Raw genomic sequence first — 25,681 nt, forward strand, 5'->3', positions numbered from 1 at the left:
GAATGTATGTGTATTCATAAGAGCCTATTTGTAGGGGCATTCTCAGTATTTTTTCAGCCTTTGACACCAATTTTTACACTATAATCTTAAACCTTTAAATATGGAATATTTATAGTCAAAGGCAGTTCATAATTGTATTAAATAATCCCATATATACCAATTATAATTTACGTGTGAATTGAAAATTTCTTACAAATCAATTTCATTAAATAATAAAAATAATAATAATAATAATAATAATAATAATCAGTCCGGCTAATACCCAAGGCACCACCTTAGGCCTAAGTCATCAAGCGATTTTTAAAGCCATTTATTCAGGTGGCCGGGTTACAATGCTTAGGAGGGTGGTGGCAAGCCCTTCATGCCACGCGAGCCAAATACTAAATTAATTTCTTAAATTCAACTTGACACTGGGTCTATGTACTACGTTTTTATCAAATAAGTATCGTATAAATTTCGATTTCTTAACTTCTGTGTATGCGTGTGTATTGGAAACAACTACCAGGGGCGGCGATTTCAATACACGCGCGGCTCCGGTGAATTAAATGTTTGCTCGTTTACTCGAATGTGAAATTGTTTAAGTGGTCTTGATTGAGTGGTTTTACACTCTCTCCCTTTCATTTGACGGAGAATCCAAGCTTATTATTTGCACCACTCGCGTCTGTATTTATCCAGCGGAACTTTTATTTTCTAGTATAACGTGGCTATAAAAAGTTTCTGTTTCTAAACGAACGTTAACAAATGATCAATGACAAAAATTAGGTTGACTTTCACGGATGGACGAGTCTCTTGCTCGGTCGCGATGTATAAATATTTTTACGGAGGATTTTGCAATCGTTTGAGTATTTTAAAGCGTATACGTTTAAAAAAACGCGTAATAAAAACATGTCATAGAAAACGAAAGTGAAAAAAAAGGGTTGCCTAACATTTGACGTTAATTGTATCTTACCTCTTTTCTGATTCCGGGAAAGACGATGAGAAAAGCTACGAAAAGTGTTGAGAATGAGATGTAGATGAGGATATTCCGAATGTCTTCGACTACAGGTGTCCTGTTGGAGTTGTGGTACAACGTGGGACCACCTTCGTTACGAAAAGCATCGAACCAACCGCTCAACATGTTGCAAACTTATTAAGCCAAGATCCGATGTCCACGTAATCTATACGGAGACAAAATCGTATTTTTTTTTGATTTCACACACAATTTTCTTCGCAAAATATTTTAAAAATATATTTAATTTAGATGAGAACGCGCACAACAAAATCGCGTTTAAATAAACCACCTTTTATTTGACGCGAATTCACCAAAATAGTTTAGCACCGTAAAAATCAATGTCGATGGTTTAATTATAGGCAAACGCCGCGCCGGTTATGTCCGGGAGGGTTTGTATCGTCTTAATTGATGTGACCGTAAGCGCGCGGTAAGCGCGAGTGACCAACAGACACGCTGGTGTCTCTCAGTTATAACGGGAATCCGAAAGAACCGTTCCTTCGATTTCCCTCGAATTCACGAAATGCGTCTGAGAATCCCGAAGGTTAACGGAGAGTCGCGAAGGTCGATGATAGCGTTGTTGGTTAGGCTGTCTTTGTCTGGCGGCGCAAAGCCAGTTGGGGCCTCTGAGATAATGTGGAAGCGGCAGCGGACGCGGACATGAGCCATCGCGGCCACCGACAGGGTGCCGAGTGAAGCTGAAAACCGTTATGCCTGCTAAAAAGCGAAAGTGAGTGCGATTATGGGCCAGTGTCGAGGTCTTCGTGCCCCTCTCTCTTTCCCGTATCGCTCTCTACTTTCAGACGTTGTATACATCGGGCTTTACGAGTTTCCAGCCCCCGCCGCCGCCGACGTTGTTGGTTATAGCTGCTAGCGGAGTTGCTCGAGCAAAGCGCGTGCCCCATATTCCCTGGCGCGGCTTACGGGAACCTTTTCGGGTCAAGGGCTGCCAGACGCGCCACACTGCCACTTTTGCCGAGAGAGAAGTTAAGTTTCGAAATAAAACAGCGACCGAGGGGAAAATGTGTTGCCATTTTTTTCCTACGCGTCTGATACGCGCGAATATCGATACGAATGCGCTTCATCAAGTTCTTTAGAAATTGTCCCTTTTTTCTGGGGAGAAATCTCCATTGGAATGGTTGTGGGTTTGAACGGTGGGCGTGTAGAGTCGCCACGTGTGACCAAGTTGGAGAGTTATATAATGTTCCCTTATGGTTTTTTTAACTGACAAAAGGATGAATTCTGTATTCGGGGTGAAAGTATTTATAGATATTTGGGCGTGGGTTTGAAAGTGTAGGGTCAACCTTTGTAGGTGTTGGTAGTTCATTCACTTCGCGTGTCGTGTTTTTGGGGATGATTGCGGGTGTTTCCCCCGTAATGGCGTACTTAAACCGAATTAGGCGTCATTTTAAAGCGCTATGGCCTGTACCCAATTTTTGACAATTTCTAAAAACCTTCCCTTGTATTTTTAGTCATTATCAATTAGTCCTTGAAACAGCGACGGGTATGTCAATGAAACCACCGCGCGTAAAAATTAGCATTACAAATAGAGTCTCATCTTTAGTCTAATTATGATAATCCGAATGTCAAACGTAATTATTACGCAAACGGCGCCCCATACCGGCATTAGCGCGTTAAAATTCGTCCGCTACAAATAACACATTACTGCGCAATCAATTCTCAAACACGTTTGAATAAGCAAATTGAATTAAAACTGGGAATTGAAATACCCTACTTCACCTTATGAAATCTGTTTATTTCGCTATGAAACTCCATAATCCACGTATAAAAACATCAAAATCACGAAACAACGTTAGCAAATTAACCAAAACAAGTATCCAAATATACCGAGTAACTTAGACATCATCGCAAGGAAATTGAGGGAAACTAGCGTAACGTGTTGAACTATTAAACGTTATTTTACGTCAAAAATGACGCGGAATTGAAAGCCATTGTTAAACGGTTTCTAACATTGCCTCCTTCGATTTAACCTCGTATTTTTCTAACCAAATTTACTCGTTGAAAAATACCCTTTATAGAGTGAAAAAAATATATAAAAGAACCTGAAGTGTTCTCGTAAAAGTGGCGCATTTTATTGAAGGGTCTCGAGCCTCGCCTAAAGATGTTTTATCGACAAAATTCTCCTGGGAAACCCTTCTCTAACCTACTTTAATTCGTTTTCTGCCAGAACTAACTGCTGGAGATTAGAAAAATCGGAATCTTATAAAGTAATAATCTACGCCGAAGACTATGGCAAAAAGGGGCCGATTCGGTGGTAAAGTTGGAAAAGGCAGCTTAGAAACCGGACTTTCCGCTGGGTGGTAGCACTATCGTTGCGCCGCTAGCCATCCCGCGTTCAGAAACTTCACTTTAATTGATAGCGCCAATCGTAAGCATTCGAGGGGGTAAAGTTTATCTGTATCGCCACTAACGTCCTGTTCCCGGTGATTGTCTACTCCGCGACTTCACTGCTTGTCCTCTTTTTCTCTCCCGCTCCTCCTTCGAAATGTACATTTGTGCCAGGCCTTTGTTGTACCGTTTCTACACGGTTTCCCTCGTTCACCGGTAGGGGCTATACTAACAATGAATTGAATTGACAAAATCTTACGCTTGAATGATTTTTTCTCTCCCCTCGCGCCGTGTAATTTTCGGCAATCCAGAATAACTTATATAGGTGATATGGAAAACGCCGACATTCTGGTGATTATGTTAAGAGCGTGGTAACGAGTTCCCCTTCTACAACGTGTTGAATCGACGATGTTGTCTTTGTAATTTGCTGTACCGATTTCATTGTGTTCAAGCTCATTTCATTGTTCGAGTTGATTTCTGGGGTTTATCTCGAAATAATTAATCTAACTGACATCATCACTTAATATATCATATTAAAAAATTTAATTACAAACTGAGATAGGCGTTATTAAGATTTCAGATAAATAAAATAAACATTTTCATTCGCACAGACAATACCAGTCTAACTATCTCCAACCATTGTTCGTTAATATACGCATCCATTAAACTAACCGTAAAAACTAAGCGATGTGCTAAGCGTCTTAATTATCATTTTTGTTTACTTTCACTCGCGACTATTAAAACGAGTAGATGGTCCACCTTCTAATTAACGTAAATAAGTATCACTTATAAATCACCATAGGCTTATTATTTAAATAAATTCCCAATTAGAAAGTAACGAGAAAAACATTGAAAATTTATATTAAATTATTTTCTTTAAGACGCCATTTTATCATATATTATTTTTATATAAAAAGATTCCCGTGGATTTAAATAGGTTAACAAAATGCGCGCGTACTAAACTCGCTACAAAGCGTCCTATATTTTAACGAGAAAAACCCTCGATTTGCCCAAACAGAAAAAATTTACAGAAAACAAACTCTTACCGAACTCTCCCATTTTTGCCTTCATTTCGTCTTCATTATTTATACCGAAAACAAATAGATATCCTTAAAAATTTTAACGTAAATCGGAAAGAACCTAATTTGTCACTAGATAAAAACGGCTGTTGACAATGCTTAAAACCTCGAGCGAAATTGGTTTCATAGAACACCCTTGCTATCAGCGTATACGATCGCTCTTCGAATAAGCCTGTTTTCTCGTTCAGAAAACGGCGCCGCGTTCTAAGTAAAGAAATAATAAAAATCCTAAGCAGACGACGTTACGATTTCTTTCGGGAAACATCCGTTAGAGGCGCTAGACTCGCCGACGCCCTGATTTTTAACGGTATATTCCCCTCTTGCGGTTTTTACGAACTAAATTGCGCATGTCCGAAAGAGATTTTCGTTTTAACACCCGCTCATAGTAGTTGCGACTTTATTAATAGGGTAATAAAAAATATTGTAAGAATATATATTTGGATTTGTTTTCAGTGAAAGTACTCTTTTGTTTTTGGAACCGCATTTTTTTGACGTTACGATATTTTCCCATTGTTTAGGTATTTGTCCCCATTTTGGGATTTGTACGAAAATATTTGCTTTCTTTTAAGCGTTTGGTATCTACATTGCCAGTTTGATTTGACTTGTATGTGTAGAGATCTGAAACAACTTCCAGGGGTGCCTAGCTTAACGTTAAATTCTGAATTTTAATATGTTTGAATTAGTGACAAGGTTTTATACGAAAACGCAAATTTTCCTGTTTTAACACATTATCCTCTTCTATTTATAATACAAATTACCAAACCGTTTCGTCTTTGTGAACTATACCGGTATGAATTATAGCGCGTAAATAAGTCTAAAGAGATAAAAGCCTTGGTAGCGGTTTCGCTTTATGACAACATAAATGAGTTTTTTCGAAGCTAGCCTAAGGGGTAACTAGTTCTACTTGTCACTATAAGATAATATGAGAGAAGCGAAACGACACTTAAACTTATTTGGCTGAAGAATTTTCTCTTTGAAGGTAGAATAAAATTCTCTTTCCAAACGAGTTTCGTGGAAACTGGTTCTTAGAGCACCATCTAGGGAGCTTAAGACAAACTACAGAGTCTTCAATTGTTAGTTCCCAGTTTCTCCGATATGTGGCGCAACTAGCTAGAGTTTTATTTTCCAAAATCTAGCGGGAGCCTCGATGATTATTCATTTCTGTTTCGTTTCGATAGGTGTTATTTTACCGGCTGTTTAATTTTATAGTTTTCTTGTCTTTGCTTTTTTAACACCTTAGAATTTCTTGGGCTTTAGTATTAGTTAAATTTAAGCTATGTAATTTTTTTTTAAATGTTCACAATGTGTTAGAAGTTTAAACCTTATAATTAAATATCGTGTTTAAAACATTTACCCGAAAAAATCTCTAAATCAGCTCCCATTCTTGTTCATTCTACAATTCAAGGTTCCAAATTTACCAAAAATGACAGGACTGTACCAACGAGTATTTGAGATATTTTGCCATTGATTTAAATTTATTTTATATTGTATATGAGATATCTTGCAATTGATTTCAATTAATTTTATATTATATTTGAGATATGTCAAAAAAAATCTAAACAGCACACTTGAGAAGAAAGATTAAGCCATAAGAAATAAACGTGTACAGAGAACACGTAGTATAATTTGAAAGCAATAAAGCTACGTCTACCAGAGTACACGTTCTTTGACAGTGTATTAATATCTCTAAAAGCTTAACTTAGTAAGTTTAATTTACACTAATCTATTGATAGACCGTAAAGCCCGTTTAACGAAATATTGACAAGATGACAGCTACGGCTGATAGGCAATAGTCTTTCATGTGCGTCACGTTAAAGAAAGATATAGTTCACAGACCTCCTAGTAACTTTCAAGGTCTGTGTATGAATCTGAAACATTCGGTGAATTCATAGGTTCATGACTACGTTTAAGATAACCTAAAAAAGACCAACTTTCAGGGGCAGAATAGAAAAAAGTCTAGAATATTCGTCAAAAATTTTAAATATGTTTTCACGTGACAGTTCGACCCTGGTGCCAAATAAAATCTTAATCCAAATCGGTAGCAGATAAAAAAAAACTGGTTTTTAATTTCAAAAATCCCAATGACAAATAATTCGAACAAAAAATAAAAGAGAAACCCTAGACAAGTTATAATTAAAGCGCATTATTGGAGTTTAACAAAGTTCCGATTGATGTAAAAAAAGAATTCGATTTTGAACGAGGTGTGGAGTCTCGGGCTCTTTCAAGGCGATTAAAGAAAGCGAAAGAGACGCTTTTGACGATCCCCCACCGCGCCCTGTTCCGTGGGTATCCACGTTAGGCTTACCCGCGGGATTAACGCTAGATCGAAAGCGAGACTGATAAGGCAAAACTGAAAACGAGGCTGCTCTTTACGTCACGCCTTGGTCGCTTTGTTTATCGGGTGTTGCCGTCGATGGTAAATCGTTACTTTACTCTACTCATGGAGTAAAGTAATCCAATCCCTCCTTTTTATCCACTGTCTAGGAACTTCGTACCCGTCTATAGAAATACGTTTTTTTCCCCGCTACCGAGATCTAAGTGAATGATATATATTTCCGCGGCGAATAATTGGAGTGGGGCTTTCATTTTATACATATTCTTTTTCGGGAAGTTGGAAAGTGTTACAAGGTCAATTCAAATAAAATTGCCGAAAAATGAAATGAGGGGGGTAGGGCACACGGCTCCCGTCGAAGGCGAACTGGTCCGAAATTTAAATAATCGGCCCCCTGGCTTCTTTGTTATATGGAGCTTTTATAGCTTTGTTCTTATCGACGTAAATTAGAGGTTAATGTGTTGTTAACGTGCGTTGAATTTTCCTCGACCGTTTGTATTCCAATTTTTTTCTGAGCTGTTTATTCCTAAACATTGTTTTATATATAGTCCCCATGAATAATAGTTTTTCTTTTTAATTTACTCGCTTTCAATTGTTTTAGGTTTTTGAGGATAGGGCAATTTTGGGAAATTAAAGTCAATCTATCCGTTAGAAATCCATTAGGTGTAGATTAAAATTTGAAACGTACTCTCTTGCGGCCTTTTTATAAATAACTTAGGTATATTACACTGTAGAGGTATTTTAATGATCCGAAATTTTAATGGTTATTTAAAGGTATCTAAAACACTGTAATTTTAAAAAGGTAATATAATATGTTAGGTGTATATGTATAAATCAGAACCAACTTCTAGGGGCACTTAAAGTTTTCAATATTTTCGCTAATTTGGGTTATTTTTTTATTAAGAGCAGGATAGTAAATGATTTATTTGTATGTGTATGTGTATCGATCAGAACTAACTTACAGGGGCAGTTTAACAGTGTTGTAGCCATAAATTCGTTAAAGAGTGATTAGACAATGGAAAGTCTCAAGGGGATAAACATTTATTCGAGTCAAAGCAAGGGGTCGGGAGCTTGACACGAAGACCCTATTGTCTACACCACTGTCTTTTATCTTTTTTATATTTTTTTTTATTAGTGGCAATAACTATTTTATAGACTTTTGGGAGGTGAATCGACTAGTTTTTATCCAGCGGAACTAAGTTATAAGTAAAGTAACAGAATGCAATATCGAAAGATTTAGTGACTGAGCACTCCGTAGGTCGAGTATATTTTAAAGCTTTTCAATTTTGAATGGATTTTCTTGGCACGGCTTAAAGCGATAACAACTCGCCAGAAAACGTCCGCACTTGCCTCGGAGCGCTAAAGACGTTAATAACTTTAAAATACTAGTTATGATTTCCTCATCTGTTACCAGCCACCGATATAAAATCCATTCTAAAGCCGTGCCTTGTTTTATCAGCAGCCAGTAATTAGTTTTAACCGTGAAATATTTTGTCGATTCATATCTCGTTGTCCGTGTCTGAGCGTCAATTAAAGGGTTTTAATGCTATTGTACGCGAGGGGGTGTTAGGGAGGGTCTCGCGAGGGCTGTGTTTAAGGGTAAAATTTCATAAAAAAATATATATATATATCATTCAATTTTGAGTTATTACGATCTTTGATAAGGAAATTTAACGATAGCTTATTTCTATAAACCGTTGTATAGAATTTAATTTTCGAAATTTTTCAAGCGACCTCGAACAAAATCTTTGATAATTTTTTTTTTCTGCGGTGAAGAAAGATTTTATAAAATTACCTTGATTTTCTATAATATGTGGGAAATAAATTTTAATTTTTGAGATTGAAGAATTTTTAAATTCCTGGTATTAGGAATTTAAATTAAATTTACGGGCTGTAATTATTAGTTTAATAAATTTAGAAAGAAAGTTGGATAAATTCATCGTCTAAATAAATGTAAAAGATATCATCTAATCATTTAATTTAAATTTAATAAATTTATTATTTAAATTTGGAAAATTTCTGGTTTAACTCAATTGCAAAAGAAAAATGTATTGTATTTATTAAAATTATTTAGTTTTTCATTCGAATAAAATTGGTTAACCTTTATAAAAATCCGACGATATTTTTTGAGGCTTCCAGTTTTAAACGAAAATAAATTTTAGCTTATGTTTCCGTAATTCGATAAGACGAAAACATCTAATAATACTAATACTAATAATGATAAAAATAAATGCGGATACGCTTCCTGTAATAGTCGCCGGTATTTTACCATCTCCATGGAAACGCAAATACGAAAAAAATTAAATAACAGGAAACGTTTACTTTTATAGCAATAAATAAAACGGAATACTTGTGCAATATTCATTTAAAACGAAAACACCTTTTGGGTATCTTGACTCCTAATCAAATATCATTAAAATGAAATATTATAAAAATCGAGTTTCATTTGACATATAGTTAATTTAACTTTAAACTAATAGAATAATTTAATTTTCTTAAATGTACTTTATATTTTTTTTTGGTAAATATCCCGGTAACAAGAATGGAAGTTAAATAAAAAAGAAAGTTAAATTTTCTTTATATACTAAGCCCAAAGAATTTGCCAGTTTTCCTTAAACTGACCATCTTTAGTTCAAAAAAATCTCGCTAAAAACCGGTCGATGAAAACCGACCGACACGGAATATAAATATTCCGTACATGCTTTAATCGTAAATTTAAAGTTATCTACAAAAATAAGCAATTTTATCGGAAAAAAAGTGAAACTCACGTGAAAATCCTCTTCGCAACTGCCTCCCCGTTTATGAGCCGTCTGCTCTAGATTAGCTTCAAATCCACTCTGAAGATAATAAAACGGTGGAGGTCCCCTCGATAGATTTCGGCGGATGGGAGCCCCAGAAGTGACCTTCCGGCGACTTAAAAGTGGCACAAGGTTAATCCAAAATATATATTCTCTAACCTTAAAATATCGGTATCTATCACGCGGGCGAATGCGCGGGGATAAATATGAACTTGACCGTCACCCGCCGGAATAGAACGTGAAAAGGCGCAAAATCCTTACAAATTGTATCTTTTATATTTATTCCGTCCGCCATTTTAACTCACCCCCTATCAACGACCGACGTCACGACGGCCTCAACCAATAGGAAGCTGTTTTTACGCTCGCCCGCGACTTCGGAATCCGGCTGTAGAGTTCGCCGAGTGAAAGTTGTCCGCGTGACGTCACCGGTTGTCTTTTCTTACAGATATTGTAGACGTTCCGGTTAGTCGGTTACGTTACCTTTTGCCGCGTCTGACTGAAACAAATAGGTTCTGCGTGGTTTTTTTGGCAACGAATGGGGGGGTGTTCTTTTTGTTCCTACCGCTTTAAATAATAATGGTACGTTGGGGTTTTTTCCGGCTCGGGTTTACGTGGATTTCGTTTTAAAATCGTTCATCCTTTTTCCCCGCGGAATGATTCCATCTTAGGCAATACGGCTGATAATTTGCGGTAGGATTGGTTAGTTTTGACGGGTACGTCTTCTAGCTTCTGGCGAAAAGTATTTATTTTTTTAATCGCACGTCGTAGCGCATCCGGTACATTATAGGAAGCTACGATTATTATTTTGGGAGCAAGGTTATGTTTTTATCGGATTCTAAGGAAATATTAAGAGTCATTTTATTATGGGGAAATTGTGGGATGGGATAATATTTGACATTGGGGAAATCTAAGGAGTTTTGCTTATGTCTTTTTAATGTCTTCTTGTTGTGATTTATTCTAGAGGCTACCAGCTGTCACATATACTGTACACCGATTACGCACTGTTAAAGGTAGAGACTTTAAAGAGTACGGGTACTCTTATTAGTACCTATTACGTGGAGTGACTAGCCCCTCGGATTTATTCATTGGATTTTTACACAAAAATAATGAGTTTTGAAAAATTTGCATTTATTAGACCGTTTTATCAACTCATGAAAATGTATGAACCCGTTGATGCTATAACACATTCATGGATCATCTTGCCATCTAAATTTTTAAATTTAGATGTTAATTGTTTCATGTTAATTGTTTCATGTTAATTATTTCATGTTAATTGTTAAATGTTAAATATGATATGAAATATTATTACGTATGACCTTCGCGACCCAAACTTTTAAATTGCCATAAAATATTAATATTGTATATTAAAGATTGATATAAAATACTTTCTTTAAACATTGGACGTTTCACAGCTATTTGCTGTACATTTATCGATACATTGACAAGTGAATAGCAGAAATATAGCTAATAATATCCACTAACTGTACCTATTAATTATTATGGTGGTGTGGCCGAGTGGTTAGCACTTTCACCTAACCGAATTCGATCCCAACTTGTGGCACTGGGTGAAAACTTGGAACAACTGCTTCCCTTTGAGTTTGAAAGCTATCTCCCCACAGATTAAAGGGGTTTCCCCCAAGTTCTTCTGTTTCCCCTTTATATATAAATAAATCTTTTATTAAACGATCTTAATCAATAACACACACGCATTGTAACCCGGCCACCGGAATTAAGGGCTTCATAAGTCGCATGATGACTTAGGCCTAAGGTGGTGCCTTGGGTATTAGCCTAGCTGATTATTTATTTTATTTTATTTATTTTCACACAAATTAGTAATAGGGCGAAGTAATTTTCTGACTTTTAAGCCCTCGCATTATTTACTTCCACTAATTAGGGTTTTTTATGTAATTATACTATAAAAGAGAACAAAAATAAAAAATATTAAAGTATTCTTAATTTAAATATAAAACAAAGAAGATGGTGAAAAAAAAGAGAATTGGTATACTAGAGCTTACAATCGATGGTTTTTACATATCGTTTACTTTGCTTGTGACGTCATTGGTAATTAACTCGTTGTAAAGGTTCACTCCTTTATAAAAAGTGATTTTAATCTGGTATTAAGTCGCGATTTTGGAACATCTATGGTTTTTTTACGTCTCATTTAGTATAGCTTTCTTAATCTTAAATTCATTATGTGCTAAAATACCGTTCATAAATTTAAAAATAAAATGTATACAGCAATAGTTAAATAATTGAGTAATAGTAAGGATATCAAATGATTTAAATATTGATTGTGTAGGTGCGTGGTGGTTTGTGGTCTATTATTCTAATTCCATGAAACCTTGTTGAGGCTAACGGTAGTCTTCCCAGGTAGTAGTAAGTATAGGGAGCCGTTGGCTCGCGTGGCTCGTAAGGCTTGCCACCACTTGACCACCTCAATTATAAAAGCATTAAAAATCGGTGGCTGACATGTGGTGCCACTTGTATTGGCAGATAGCTGATTATTATTTTTATTATTATTATTATTAAGTAGGTTTTATTTATCAAAGAAGACTAATACAATATCTGCAGTATAAAATATTAAGAATTAGAGGTTGATTCACTTTCTACGTTAAATGATTACTAATATATTTATGGGATAAACGTTTTCGGGGAACTAAATGGCGAGGCTGACCTTAAACGAGTCACGTTTTAACCGGAAGCCGCAGACTGTTGTTTTCCTGTTGTATCTCAACTGCAGCTTTTCTAAACAATGACCGAATTAATGACGTTTGGCTCCCCCTTTCTCATTAACTTTTTTAACAAAATTTTACTTTTATTCCGAAAAATCTCTTTAAGGCCACCTTATTTTCTCACTAGTTTTCCATCAATTCTACACCCTTAAAAGCCACGTAGCTTACGCTTAAAATTTCTGATTAATGTTTAAACGGCAATTTCCAGTAGTCACTCCTATCCAACGCTCGCTTCCTGCACAAAGGAAGGACTTCAGGAAGCCGATTAGAGTTAACCTTCGCTTCCGAGTAGTTTAAATTCTGGAAATTACAGCGTGATTACTATAGCTTATCACAGTTTCGCGTCTGGGGGTCATATATTACCATCTCATTGACGGCTAACGTACACATAAAGTTGTTTTAAAAATTCGCGTGGTCTGATACAAATTACATCGATAATTGCGGCAGTTCGTCTAAGGCTTTCGAGACATTTGTAATAACCAAAGGAGTTTACTCTTCATGGTCAACTGAGTCAACGTAATTGATTTTTCCGAGAAAAAGCTATGAATAAATTACATTATTTGGATTTGTTTACATACTAAATCAAATGGCTAACATATATTATATTTTTTATTCGACCTAGTTATTTTATATCTGATTTTTGTTATAGTTAGTTTTATTGACCGTTTGAGGCCAGTAATTTATATTCTTTTAAATAAGTGTAATTAATTTTGTATTTATATTAACTAGATATTCGATTATATTATATATTAACTAGATATTCGATTATATTATTTATTAACTAGTTATTCGATTATATTATATATTAACTAGATATTCGATTATATTATTTATTAACTAGTTATTCGATTATATTATATATTAACTAGATATTCAATTATATATATATTTATTAGCTATCAATGCATATTTTATACTATCTATCAATTCCTATTATATATTTATTAGATATTAATGCATATTATATACTCTCTATTAATTCATATTATATACTATTTATTAATTCATATCATATACTATCTATTAATTCATATTATAAACTATTTATTAATTCATATCATATACTATCTATTAATTCATATTATATATTACTATGCTATTAATTCATATTATATATTACTATGCTATTAATTCATATTATATATTACTATGCTATTAATTCATATTATATATTACTATGCTATTAATTCGAATTATATATTACTATGCTATTAATTCATATTATATATTACTATGCTATTAATTCATATTATATATTACTATGCTATTAATTCATATTATATATTACTATGCTATTAATGCATATTATATATTAATTAACTATTAATATATATTATATATGACTAGGCTATTAATGCATATTATATATGACTAGGCTATTAATGCATATTATATATGACTAGGCTATTAATGCATATTATATATGACTAGGCTATTAATGCATATTATATATGACTAGGCTATTAATGCATATTATATATGACTAGGCTATTAATGCATATTATATATGACTAGGCTATTGATGCATATTATATATGACTAGGCTATTAATGCATATTATATATGACTAGGCTATTAATGCATATTATATATGACTAGGCTATTAATGCATATTATATATGACTAGGCTATTAATGCATATTATATATGACTAGGCTATTAATGCATATTATATATGACTAGGCTATTAATGCATATTATATATGACTAGGCTATTAATGCATATTATATATGACTAGGCTATTAATGCATATTATATATGACTAGGTTATTAATGCATATTATATGTGACTAGGCTATTAATGTATATTATATATGACTAGGCTATTAATGCATATTATATATGACTAGGCTATTAATGCATATTATATATGACTAGGCTATTAATGCATATTATATATGACTAGGCTATTAATGCATATTATATATAACTAGGCTATTAATGCATATTATATATGACTAGGCTATTAATGCATATTATATATGACTAGGCTATTAATGCATATTATATATGACTAGGCTATTAATGCATATTATATATAACTAGGCTATTAATGCATATTATATATAACTAGGCTATTAATGCATATTATATATGACTAGGCTATTAATGCATATTATATATGACTAGGCTATTAATGCATATTATATATGACTAGGCTATTAATGCATATTATATATAACTAGGCTATTAATGCATATTATATATGACTAGGCTATTAATGCATATTATATATGACTAGGCTATTAATGCATATTATATATTAACTAACTATTAATTTATATGATATAACTTATTATCTAGACATTTATACGAAATATGCCTAATTATCTAGAAATGTATATGAAATATAGCTAATTATCTAGAAATGTATATGAAATATAGCTAATTATCTAGAAATGCATATGAAAAATACCTAATTATCAAGAAATTAGTATGAAATATGCCTAATTATCTAGAAATTAATATGAAATATGCCTAATTATCTAGAAATGTATATGAAAAATATCTAATTATCTAGAAATTAATATGAAATATACCTAATTATCTAGAAATTAATATGAAATATACCTAATTATCTAGTAATTTATATAAAAAATGCCTAATTATCAAAACATTTATATGAAATATACCTAATTATCTAGTAATTTATATAAAAAAATGCCTAATTATCAAAACATTTATATGAAATATATCTAATTATCTAGAAGATTATCTGAAATATATTAATTAGCTGTTAATATGTATGATATAGCTAATTATTTACTAATGTTTACCATCTATTAAGAAGCTATTAATTCATAACTATTTTATGTATAACTTTAATTAGACATAACATAATCTATTATCTTATATTAATAACACATAATAATTTATAATCTATTAACTTATATTAATAACACATAATAATTTATTAACTTATATAAATTAGACATAATAATTTATAATATATTAACTTATATTAATTAGACATAATAATTTATAATCTGTTAACTTATATTAATAACACATAATAATTTATAATCTATCAACTTATATTAATAACACAGAATAATTTATAATCTATTAACTTATATTAATAACACATACTAATTTATAATCTATTAACTTATAAATTAGACATAATAATTTATAATATATTAACTTATATTAATTAGGCATAATAAAATTAGGCATAATAATTTATAATATATTAACTTATATTAATTAGGCATAATAAAATTAGGCATAATAATTTATAATATATTAACTTATATTAATTAGGCATAATAAAATTAGGCATAATAATTTATAATATATTAACTTATATTAATTAGGCATAATAATTTATAATATATTAACTTATATTAATTAGGCATAATAAAATTAGGCATAATAATTTATAATATATTAACTTATATTAATTAGGCATAATAAAATTAGGCATAATAATTTATAATATATTAACTTATATTAATTAGGCATAATAAAATTAGGCATAATAATTTATAATATATTAACTTATATTAATTAGGCATAATAAAATTAGGCATAATAATTTATAATATATTAACTTATATTAATAACACATAATAATTTATAATCTATTAACTTATATTAATAACACATAATAATTTATAATCTATTAACTTATATTAATAACACATAATAATTTATAATCTATTAACTTATATTAATAACACATAATAATTTATAATCTATTAACTTATAACTAAATTATTTGTAGCTACTTGTGCATATGACTTATATTAATATATCTATTAATGTTGGTTTTATTATATTATTTAGCAATGGAATTATTCCGAACAACGAATGGTTAATGTTATATTATTATTGCCCGCTCTGTCTATCACCTTATAATACATTCTTACGCTGTCTTAACAATCCGATTTTTTCAAAATGACGTAAATATGGATGCGTAATTTTTAATCTAAACTGTGATTTTTTATTTAATCTCTTGTCAACAGTAACCGTCATTTCGAAATTCCGGCCGTATATAAACTTATTTCTTTGAGATTCCTTAAGTCCAAACTGTTTGCTATTGTCAAAGGGGATTAGCTGACTTTCCCCTATTATTAAGACGTGGAATTAGCCGTCCCTGAAATTCGGAGCGTATGATTTATGGCTATTCGTTTCGTCAGAATCGATAACGTGGGATCTAGGAGGGCAACTTTCCGGCGTGTCTGTCTCAAGGAAAGCCCTTTTGATTGACGCCGTGTTATTCCAACGAAGAATTTATGGTTCGTCTATAGCTGTCTACTGCTAATTAAGTACTCTTACTTAAAGGTTTTCCACTTTACTCATTTTTACAAATAGAATGACACGAAATTCACGATTTTTTTTAAGTTGCTGTTTTAGTTGCTGGAATTTGAAAGTGTTTTATTATTTCACCATGGTTTTTACCAATCGGTATTGCACTTTATCTGGTCAATAGGTATTTAGGATGTAACGGAAATTGGAATCACGTATACAAAGCCAATCAGTTGATATTTCTCCATATATATATTATTTATTTTGTATATCAACACGTGTTAGCATACGTATGTTACAAGATTGCCTTAATAAGTATGGAAGGTACGATTTTCGTATGTCACGCACTGGCCGCTCGTGTGTTGATACGCATTTCACACGCTGCCTACAGGTACTGTGTTGATTCCTATGTGGCCAGCTGACCACATGTGTGGGAATACATATGTCACAAGCTGATCTAATGTGTGGTACTACATATGTTACAGACGTATCTTATGTGTGGAAACACATATGTTACACGCTGACCACATGTATGGGAATACTTGTCACCAGCTGAACTCATGTGTGGGAAAACATATGTCACCAGCTGACCTCATGTGTGGGAATAAATATGTTACAGGCTGACTGCATGTGTCGTAATGCATATGTCACCAGCTGCAGCCGCATGTGTGGGAATACATATGTGACCAGCTAACCGCATGTGTGGGAAAAATATGTCACCAGCTGACCGCGTGTGTGGGAATACAAATGTTACAGGCTGATCGCGTGTGTGGGAATACATATGTCACCCGCTGACCACATGTGTGGGGATACGTATGACACAAACTGAACGCATGTGTGATAATGCATATGTTACAGGCTGACCGCATGTGTGGGGATACTTATGTAACACATTTACCAAATACCTATGGGCTATGGCACACGATAACCACGCGTATGATGATATGTCTATAAGAGCCTGTGGGTGAGCTGATAATTTATCCTCGAGGACGTTCATAAACTCGTCTCCCTTTTTTTGGTAAATTTATGAATTGATCCTCGCGATTTCCGACACGAAATCGTCGCTTATAGGTGGTCTTTTATGAATTTGAATATATTTCGGCAAACGGCTTTTACGAGAGGCTGGTTTTATCTCCATTGTGATGATGATTTGAGCTGGGAATCAGGGAAAGTGCTTAAACTCGAAGGTTACCGGGTGAAGGTCGTTTCGCTTTTCAGCACTGTAAGCCATCCACGTGCTTCGAGTAGCTCGTTGTGTTTGGGCGTTTTCTAGAAATATAAATATTTCGTCGCTTAGAACTCTTCGAGATATTTAATAATAAATATAAATTTCCCCGTTCTTAAGGAACAACCTTGTCGGATTTCCAGAGGGTGTGTTGTACGCTAATGCTCTTTAAGTTTAAGGAGGCTTTTGGGTTTTTTCGAGTTGGTGCTCTATAATATTATCGGAAAATCGTAAATGGAAGAAACAGACCTCACCTGGTATTTAGAATAAATATAAGGACACCTTTCTCTAAAATTCCACCTGATAGTTTTAAACATTTTTATTTAATTGGTAATTTTAATTGATTTAACTATTACGTAACCGCGGAATTTAGCTCTCATTATGGATAGGGATGAAATACACCTCCATGCACTACTAATTGGTGGTTTTTCTGCGTTCTGAATATGATCAAATCTTCCATATTTGACTAAATTGGGTTTTAAACATTTTCAAATTTAAAGGGTGGATTTTTAGCTCCTTAATGATCCAGTCTTGTCCGCTTGCCTTTTTTATCTCTTTTTAAAAAGAACGAACTAGCTGCGGCACCGGCTTTCTTTATAGTCAAGTAAGACACGTAATTAGCTTAACGTGGCACTAATGTAAAGGTCTACAACCTTGGCTGCCTCCCACCCTTAAACGTACGTAACTTTTTCGCGTTGTAATGATTGCATATTTTAAGTAAAGTCTCTTATGTGGTTGGATTATTGTCGTAAGTGTTATTGATAGCTTTGTCAAAGATAATAAAACAGATAATTCTTAATAGAAAAATTTGGAATCGCGTCTAGTTTGATGACGCATTTCATACGTAATAAGCGTGAATTTCGTTTCATTTCGAGGGCATTTTTTAAAATAATTTCTTTAATGAATTATCACTTTTTTAAAACCTTGTGAAAAACAGAGGAGAGTTAACTGACACCCTGTATCCTAGGATTTAGTTAGGGTCTCCCTGGCCTTGTCACGGGCAGAATCCTATTCAGCCTGACACTGGGACATCTCAAGACGTTAACAAAAATGTATTTATTTTTAATTAGGTTGCTATTTAACAATACTTAAGTTTATTTAGAGAATTTTCACAATGAAAAGAATCTTGATAAATCAGCCCCCTTCTACACGTTCTCCGTACACGTCAAACTACCGAACTTAATAACCGTAGTCCCTTCCGTGTTGCACGGTTAACATTTGCTATCTGTATAACCATAAATAATATATTAAACATAAGTATGGCCCAGAACGAAATCGTCAATGATAGTTTGTCGTGGAGTGATTGCGAAACCGGAAGTTTCCGAACAGGACACTCGTCACTTCCTACTCTTTCCGTTGGCAAAATAGTTTGTTAGTTTGATGTTGAGAAATTCACGCGTTTAGGTTTGAAATTCGAAAATAACTAACTTCTGAAATGGACCCAGTGATTATAATAGTTATTTTTATCTTCCGATGCAATAATTCATCATTATTTTCCAAAGTAAGCGTTATTTACACTTTTGAAAGCATTTCAATTTTCAATAAGCCTTGACTGGTCCGTCGAAAAGGGTACCGGTGGACCGTTGGCGATTTTCCGGGCATCCTCCAAATACGAGGAGCAGTTCGTGGACAGTTGTCAGTCCGTCGGTACGCAATGGATTACGTTGTCATTGGCGAAACAGACTATCATTAAAAAATTTGGATTGGGTGTTTATTATGTTAGTTATGGTAGAACTTAAGACCGAAACTGACGAGCTAGCGTATCTAGTTAAATTTTAAACTCTTTTTTAGAAAAGCAATCCTATAGTTCACGCATCGCTCGCTTGATAATTATTAAGTAAAATATGACAACCTCCAATTATATATCTATAAAAAATGCTTTGAATAGTATATATTTAAGTTGTTTTCCAGCTCCAAAACGAGTTTGTAGGGCGGAGACATACGCGCCCAATCAACAAAATACAAACCCGTGTATTTTCTAGCGGGAGATTCGGAGTTCTGCGCCATATATTTGTTTCCATAATTAATTTTTACGTCTTTTAAAGAAAGATTGTGGGCGTAACCTGGCACGATCGAACACTACGATTTTTTTGGTGGCTCTTTGAAATTCGTAAGGCTTTCCTTTATATTTAAGTTATTTTATCGAGTAAAGAATTCTCGATTCAAGTTCGACGTTGGCACGCGAGCTTCGTTAATAACTATTTTTAAAAGGAGTTTTTCTCTCCTCGCTAAATGCAAATTACAACATTCAGCGTGTTCGCCAAGCACACGCGAAGAGCCGTTCGATTATCTCTCCGAAACCGACCGGTCTAAGAGGATGGTCTTTTCCGCAACCTTGGCCCATTTTTAGAATGCCTTTCGGAGAAACGCGTCTGACCAACTGCGTGCTTAGTACTAATTAAAAATGCAGATTATATTTCACCACCTAAATTGTTTAAGTTTTCCCTTCTTCAAATATTCATAATATAGTAGCTCTTCCAACCGATTCGTGGGGTGGCGGAGTGGTTAGCGCTTTCGCCTCGCAGCAAGAGGAGCCGGGTTTAATCCCAGCTTGGAACAGTGTGTAAAATTTCGGAACAACTCCTTCTTCGTTGAGTTTCCCCACTGGCTTAAAATGTTTTCTCCCGAGCTCTTCGGTTTCCCCTTCCATAAAAACTTGTTGAGTTTAACGGTAAGGAGCTGTTGGCTAGCGAGGCATGCATGAAGGGCTTGCCACCACCCTCCTACGCATTATAACCCGGCCACCTGAATTAATGGCTTTAAAAGTCGCTCGATGACTTAGGCCTAAGGTGGTGCCTTGGGTATTAGCTTCGCTTGTTATTATAATAAAACAAAAGATTATCATCTGAACCGGGAACATAGTTATGATATTTCAGATATCAGATTATAGGCATTTAAGCTCAGATATTATCAGAGCAGTTAATTTCGGTTAAAAGGTGATTCCGCAGTTATAAACTTTACATATCCCCCCTTTAAATTTATTTCGAAATTTAAATTTATTATTATTTTGATTTGCTTTACAGAAGGTTATATATATATTAAACGTTAAAGTCAGATAACTGTTCGGCTAACTATTAACTAAATCTGACGATATTAATTAGTGATGTGGCTTCTTTTTTACTGTAAACACAATATAGCGCGTGAAAATTCTGTATTTTACAGAAATAAAAAGTCGCGCGTGAGCCAGCTTCTACAATACATTTTTTATTGATGCCGGTGCTTGGCTTTCTTCCTTTAAAACTGTCTCTACTTGCCGTGAGATGGCGCGCTCTTAAAAAAGCCTCTACACATTCGAGACATGAAATAATTGAAATTACTACCAGCGATACATGTCCCTCTTCGGTAATAATTTGACAATTTGACTGAAATTTTCAGAGCTGGCTGGTGACAGCCAATAAATGACAGTAAATGTTTTTGGTTGAAATAGGACGCCAATTGTAAGATTTATTTATCAATTTGTAATAGTAGTACCCTTTTATAACAAGGTGGCTTAATTTATATATATATATTAACTTCATTTAAAATCATGGTTGCAATATTATAAATCAATTTTTTTTATTGCAGAAACACGATACTACAATTTTAAATCGTTTAATTAAAACTTATTTTAAAAACATTAAATTTTAATGTTTTTAAAATTATTTTTAATTAAACGATTTTAAAATTTTTAAGTCATTTAGTATCGTGTCTTTGTAATTTATTTTTATTTTTTTAATTCTAAAGCTTGTTTTCCACCATGGCGCGCGCAACGACGCGTTTCTCAGCTTTGAAACGTTCAAACGTTTTTACGCGCGTAAAGAAAATAACATTATGACGCGCGCTAGTGGAAAACAAGCTTAAGGCGGCTTCAAATTTACCAGAAACCAATATTATTAAATTTAACCAACACTAGCGATTACTGAACATTTTTTCGTTTATGACACCTTGTAAAATTTGTAAATATATAAATTCCAGTATAAAATTTAGCATATAATTTCGCCAATTGTTCTCATCTTTTGAGCTTGTTTTGAAGTTTTTATCAACCATATCATTACTGAAATAATAATATACGTCTTTCGCGTTTTGATTCTCGTTGATTTTGTCTTTATCTGATAAACTGGCCAAAATTCGCAATAGCTTCCACGCAGTGAAGTTACTCATCTCTCTCCCGCAGCGCTGGTTTTTACGCTTGTCTCGATAGTTACTACTTCCTGGAGAAGATTTCAATGTAATATTTTCATATTTTAAACGAATATGTTTATCATTTTATAAGACCTTGAACTTGAATACCAGTCCTAAAATATACAAAAGCGTCCGATGATTAAAAAGACATTAGGTGAATCTATCATCTTGGCAAGCTTCTTTCCGCAATCAATTAGGTTTAATTGGAAATCAAATCAATGTTCTGAATAAATTTCGAAAAGGGTGCGGTATTTAAGGTGTTTTTTTGCACCAATTAATAAAAGATGGGTAGATTTTACGGTACTTAAGGGGTTTTTTGTGGTGCATTATGCCTATCGCGATTTCCTATTTCAGTTAATAAGGAAGAGTGTGTTTTTAAAATAAATCCTGTTTGCTCATCGTTTTGGGGATATTACCGTCCACCGGAACCAACCCGGTCATCGGACAGCAACATTCATCGGAACCCGGTGGGCTGGTCCCTTTAATCTAAAAAGGCGGATTACTTCTGGTAAACCCACCGCGAAAGGTGTTGGCTTTGTTCGGTTGGTACCAGTTCGAGATACTGTCAAAGTCGATGAGATAAGATATTATGTTAGTGGTGTTTTGGTTTTTTTCGAAGCCAATCACACGGTACGGGGAAATCCCCGAACCGCCCAAGAAAGTCAAGTGACTCAAAAAATAACTGACAAGAATTTTTTACCGCGTTCTTGTTAGGTTCACGTGAGAGTGGATTTTGCGCGCGGGAATTCTTCGTTCGACATTTTTGAAAAGGGCATTCGTGTTGCTGCGGGGCTTCGAAATATTTGCCTTTCAAATTCAAGGTTGATGATGTTAAGTTTAGAAGACTGGAACGAAATTTTATTTTCCTTTTATCTCGCTTCCGAAAAGGAAAAAATCGTGAGATTTTTAGTTAATAATATTTTGGTTACGCTTTCTTTTAAACTTCAGATTTACGCGTTAGTTGTCAGTCACACTGACATTTGTTTTCATATTCTGCTTCTTATAGATATAATGTGATTGACTAGTATTGTTCGAAATGAACCCTTGCACTTGTGATTCTACAATGTTATTATTTCTGATTTCAACGTTATTTTTATTATTATTATACATATAATTAATTAATTAATTTTATTATTTGTGAAGTCAATAGAGTACAAACACTGCGTAGCTTTGAACCATGATTTTGGGGATAATATATTTTTTCGTGTGTGGTAGCATAGTAACTTTAAAGGGTGTTTCAAAAGGTTACGCAAAAGTTTAAGGTATTGTAGGGGGTGAGTTGAGAAGTATGCCTGTTTTTTCCCCATTTTCCTACGATGAGTTAAAAGAGCGCCAGAGAGCTTCAAAGTGTGGCCTACTAGCCCCTGGAAGTAGGCTGCAACCAGCGCAAACTCAAGCAGCAGGGACTTCAAATACTGTTTAAGTTTACTTTTTTACGCTGGTTACTTCGATTTGTTTACAAAGTCCTTTTATTACTTGTCACACGAACCCAAACCTTAATGTTCGCATTTCCCTGCTGCTTGGTTTAGCGCTTGTTGCAGCCTAATTCCAGGGGCTAGTAAGCTCTCTGGCGCTCTTTTAACTCATCGTAGGAAAATGGGAAAAAAACAGGCATACTTCTCAACTCACCCCTACAACTCCTTCAAATTTTTTGCGTAACCCTTTGAAACACCCTTTATAGTATCGTTTCGAGTTGTGTTAACCACTAAATAATATATACCAATCACTTTGTTTTAAGATAAGGAAAGGTATAAATATGAAATATCGAGGACCTCTTGATAGCAATTTCAGGGTAATTTATACACTGAATCTATCTTTACATTATATCTTCGATAAAGATGCTCGCAGCTGTAGAAAACTAGACTTTACATCCCATAATAATTTAAAATTTTACCTTTATATATAATTTATGTCTAAGACCTTTTGCAGCTTTATTATTGAAGCCTTTAAAGTGTATTTATACTTTATCACCGGTTTCGCCTATTCAGAAAAAATTCCCCGGCTTTGAAATTCGGGTAAAATACCTCCATGATTTTCCGTTTAAGTGGTGCTATAGCGCGGGTCAATGCTTTTCAATGGTCAGTACCAGAGAAGCGAAAGAAAGACGACGGAGGGACGGAACAGAAAAACCAATTTCGCGATAATAGAGTAGAATTCTCGCCCGTTTTGGCATAAATTAGCGGGGGAATTCCCAAGTTGCTTTTGAAAGGTACGTTATTTAATAAGCTGATGGGTTCACTCAAAGACACCTAGAGGGTGGCTAAATATTGTATTTCAATTGTAGTCGTGTTCCAAGATCATTAACTCGCCCATAGTCTATGCACGACGCAAACAATATGAAGTTGGAAAAGCCAGAATGTAAATTTCAACTTTCATGAACAGGGCTGTTTTAAAATATCTTCGGTCAACGAAAGCGTGAATTTTTCCAATTTAAAGTTATCCATATGGCGCTGCATTTCTCGTACAAATGCCCAGGGGTCGATCGGGGTTGGGGCGTACTATATTCCCAATCGTAACACCTCAACCGATAAAATTTGGGGGCGTCGGAAAAACCAATTGGAATTAGGCTTTAATTGGGTCGTTAAAATACCTTAATGAAAGGTAGATTAAAATCATGAGCTTTTTTCCTTTTGGTACGAGAACTGGCATTGACTTCGAAGATTTTAAAGTTACTGGAAAAAATCTATTAGCGTGTTTACAGGTTTACAGTCGAACCGCGTTAGAACGATTGTATTTGATTAAGATTGTTCAGTTTGATATGGACGCGGTGTTCAATCCACCGACGGGTTATCCTTCGAATTCTCGATTGAATCTGCAGGCGGATACCACCTTACATTTCTGTCAAGGCTGTTCCCTATAATCGTCATTCAAAAAGCCATTTTTTATCATAAGTACTTCTGTTATAGTAAAACGTTTCGCTTAAAATTATAAATCATAAGTAGGCCTAATTGCTTTCAATTTTGGCCAAAATAGGAAAAATTACTCTATTTTCCTTTCATTTCTGTTGAATTGTAATTTTAATAGAATAAAATTTAGGATGGCTGAATAAATAGAAGTCGATATGCTCTATTTTGACCTATGTGCCCCTACATTAATAATAATAATAATAATAAAAATAATAATAATAATAAGCTAGGCTAATACCCAAGTAATCTAGCGACGTTTAATGCCTTATCCCAGGTGGTCGGGTTTAATTGCGTAGGAGGGTGGTAGCAAGCCCTTCATGTCACGCGGGACAACGGTTACCTACACCCATTATTACAGCTAACCTCAACAAGGTTTTAATCGAAATGCAGAGGCGTAGCGAGGGGTGGGGCGGGGCAGGGAGGCATTTGTTGGATTATATATTTTTCTAATTTTTCTCTAAACTTGAAAAGTACACTTTTTTTTAATAAAAGAAAATAATGTGGTTTTCCAGAGGCAACGGGGTGGGGGTAATTTGTGTGTTTTGCCCTAGGCTCCAAAAATCCTCGGTACGCCACTGTGGAAATGGGAAATTGATTGTATGGTTTGAAAGCTGCTTACAAAAATTTGGATGAGATTTGGATGACCTAACTCATTGAGATTTTCTTCACAGTTTCACACCGTCACACCAACCAACTCATTCCCAATATACCTCAAGTGGTTTCAACAGTCGCACCTTGACAACAACTTGAACAGTGTGAATAGGCCTTAAGGTATATGTATAGTATCTATCAGTAATTTTGTTAATGCTAGAACAATTAGCTTTGGTCCCATTTTTTAATATACATTAACGGGATAGCG

At 34.1% G+C, this 25,681-nt stretch overlaps 1 protein-coding gene across 3 annotated transcripts in view; it reads right to left on the reverse strand.

The window, feature by feature from the left end:
- The window catches only part of LOC149923522 (dual oxidase maturation factor 1-like), a 31,732-nt gene extending 21,973 nt beyond the window's left edge, over positions 1–9,759 (reverse strand). Inside the window, exons 1-2 of one of the 3 annotated variants that reach the window (XM_090160980.1) lie at positions 9,517–9,759; positions 950–1,157 (exon numbers count right to left, since the gene is read on the reverse strand). In XM_090160980.1, coding sequence (XP_090017106.1) covers positions 950–1,117 — 168 coding nt within the window. In that variant the 5' untranslated portion in view covers positions 1,118–1,157; positions 9,517–9,759. Of the gene's footprint in view, positions 1–949; positions 1,158–3,596; positions 3,640–4,383; positions 4,503–9,516 lie in introns of those variants that run through there. The other 2 variants (XM_090160981.1, XM_090160982.1) reach the window with 2 other exon arrangements.
- Between the last annotated feature and the right edge of the window lie 15,922 nt (positions 9,760–25,681).

This window comes from Leiobunum rupestre, chromosome 10, assembly GCF_980474605.1.
Source record: "Leiobunum rupestre chromosome 10, qqLeiRupe1.1.hap1, whole genome shotgun sequence".
NCBI classification, from domain to species: Eukaryota; Metazoa; Arthropoda; class Arachnida; order Opiliones; family Sclerosomatidae; genus Leiobunum; species Leiobunum rupestre.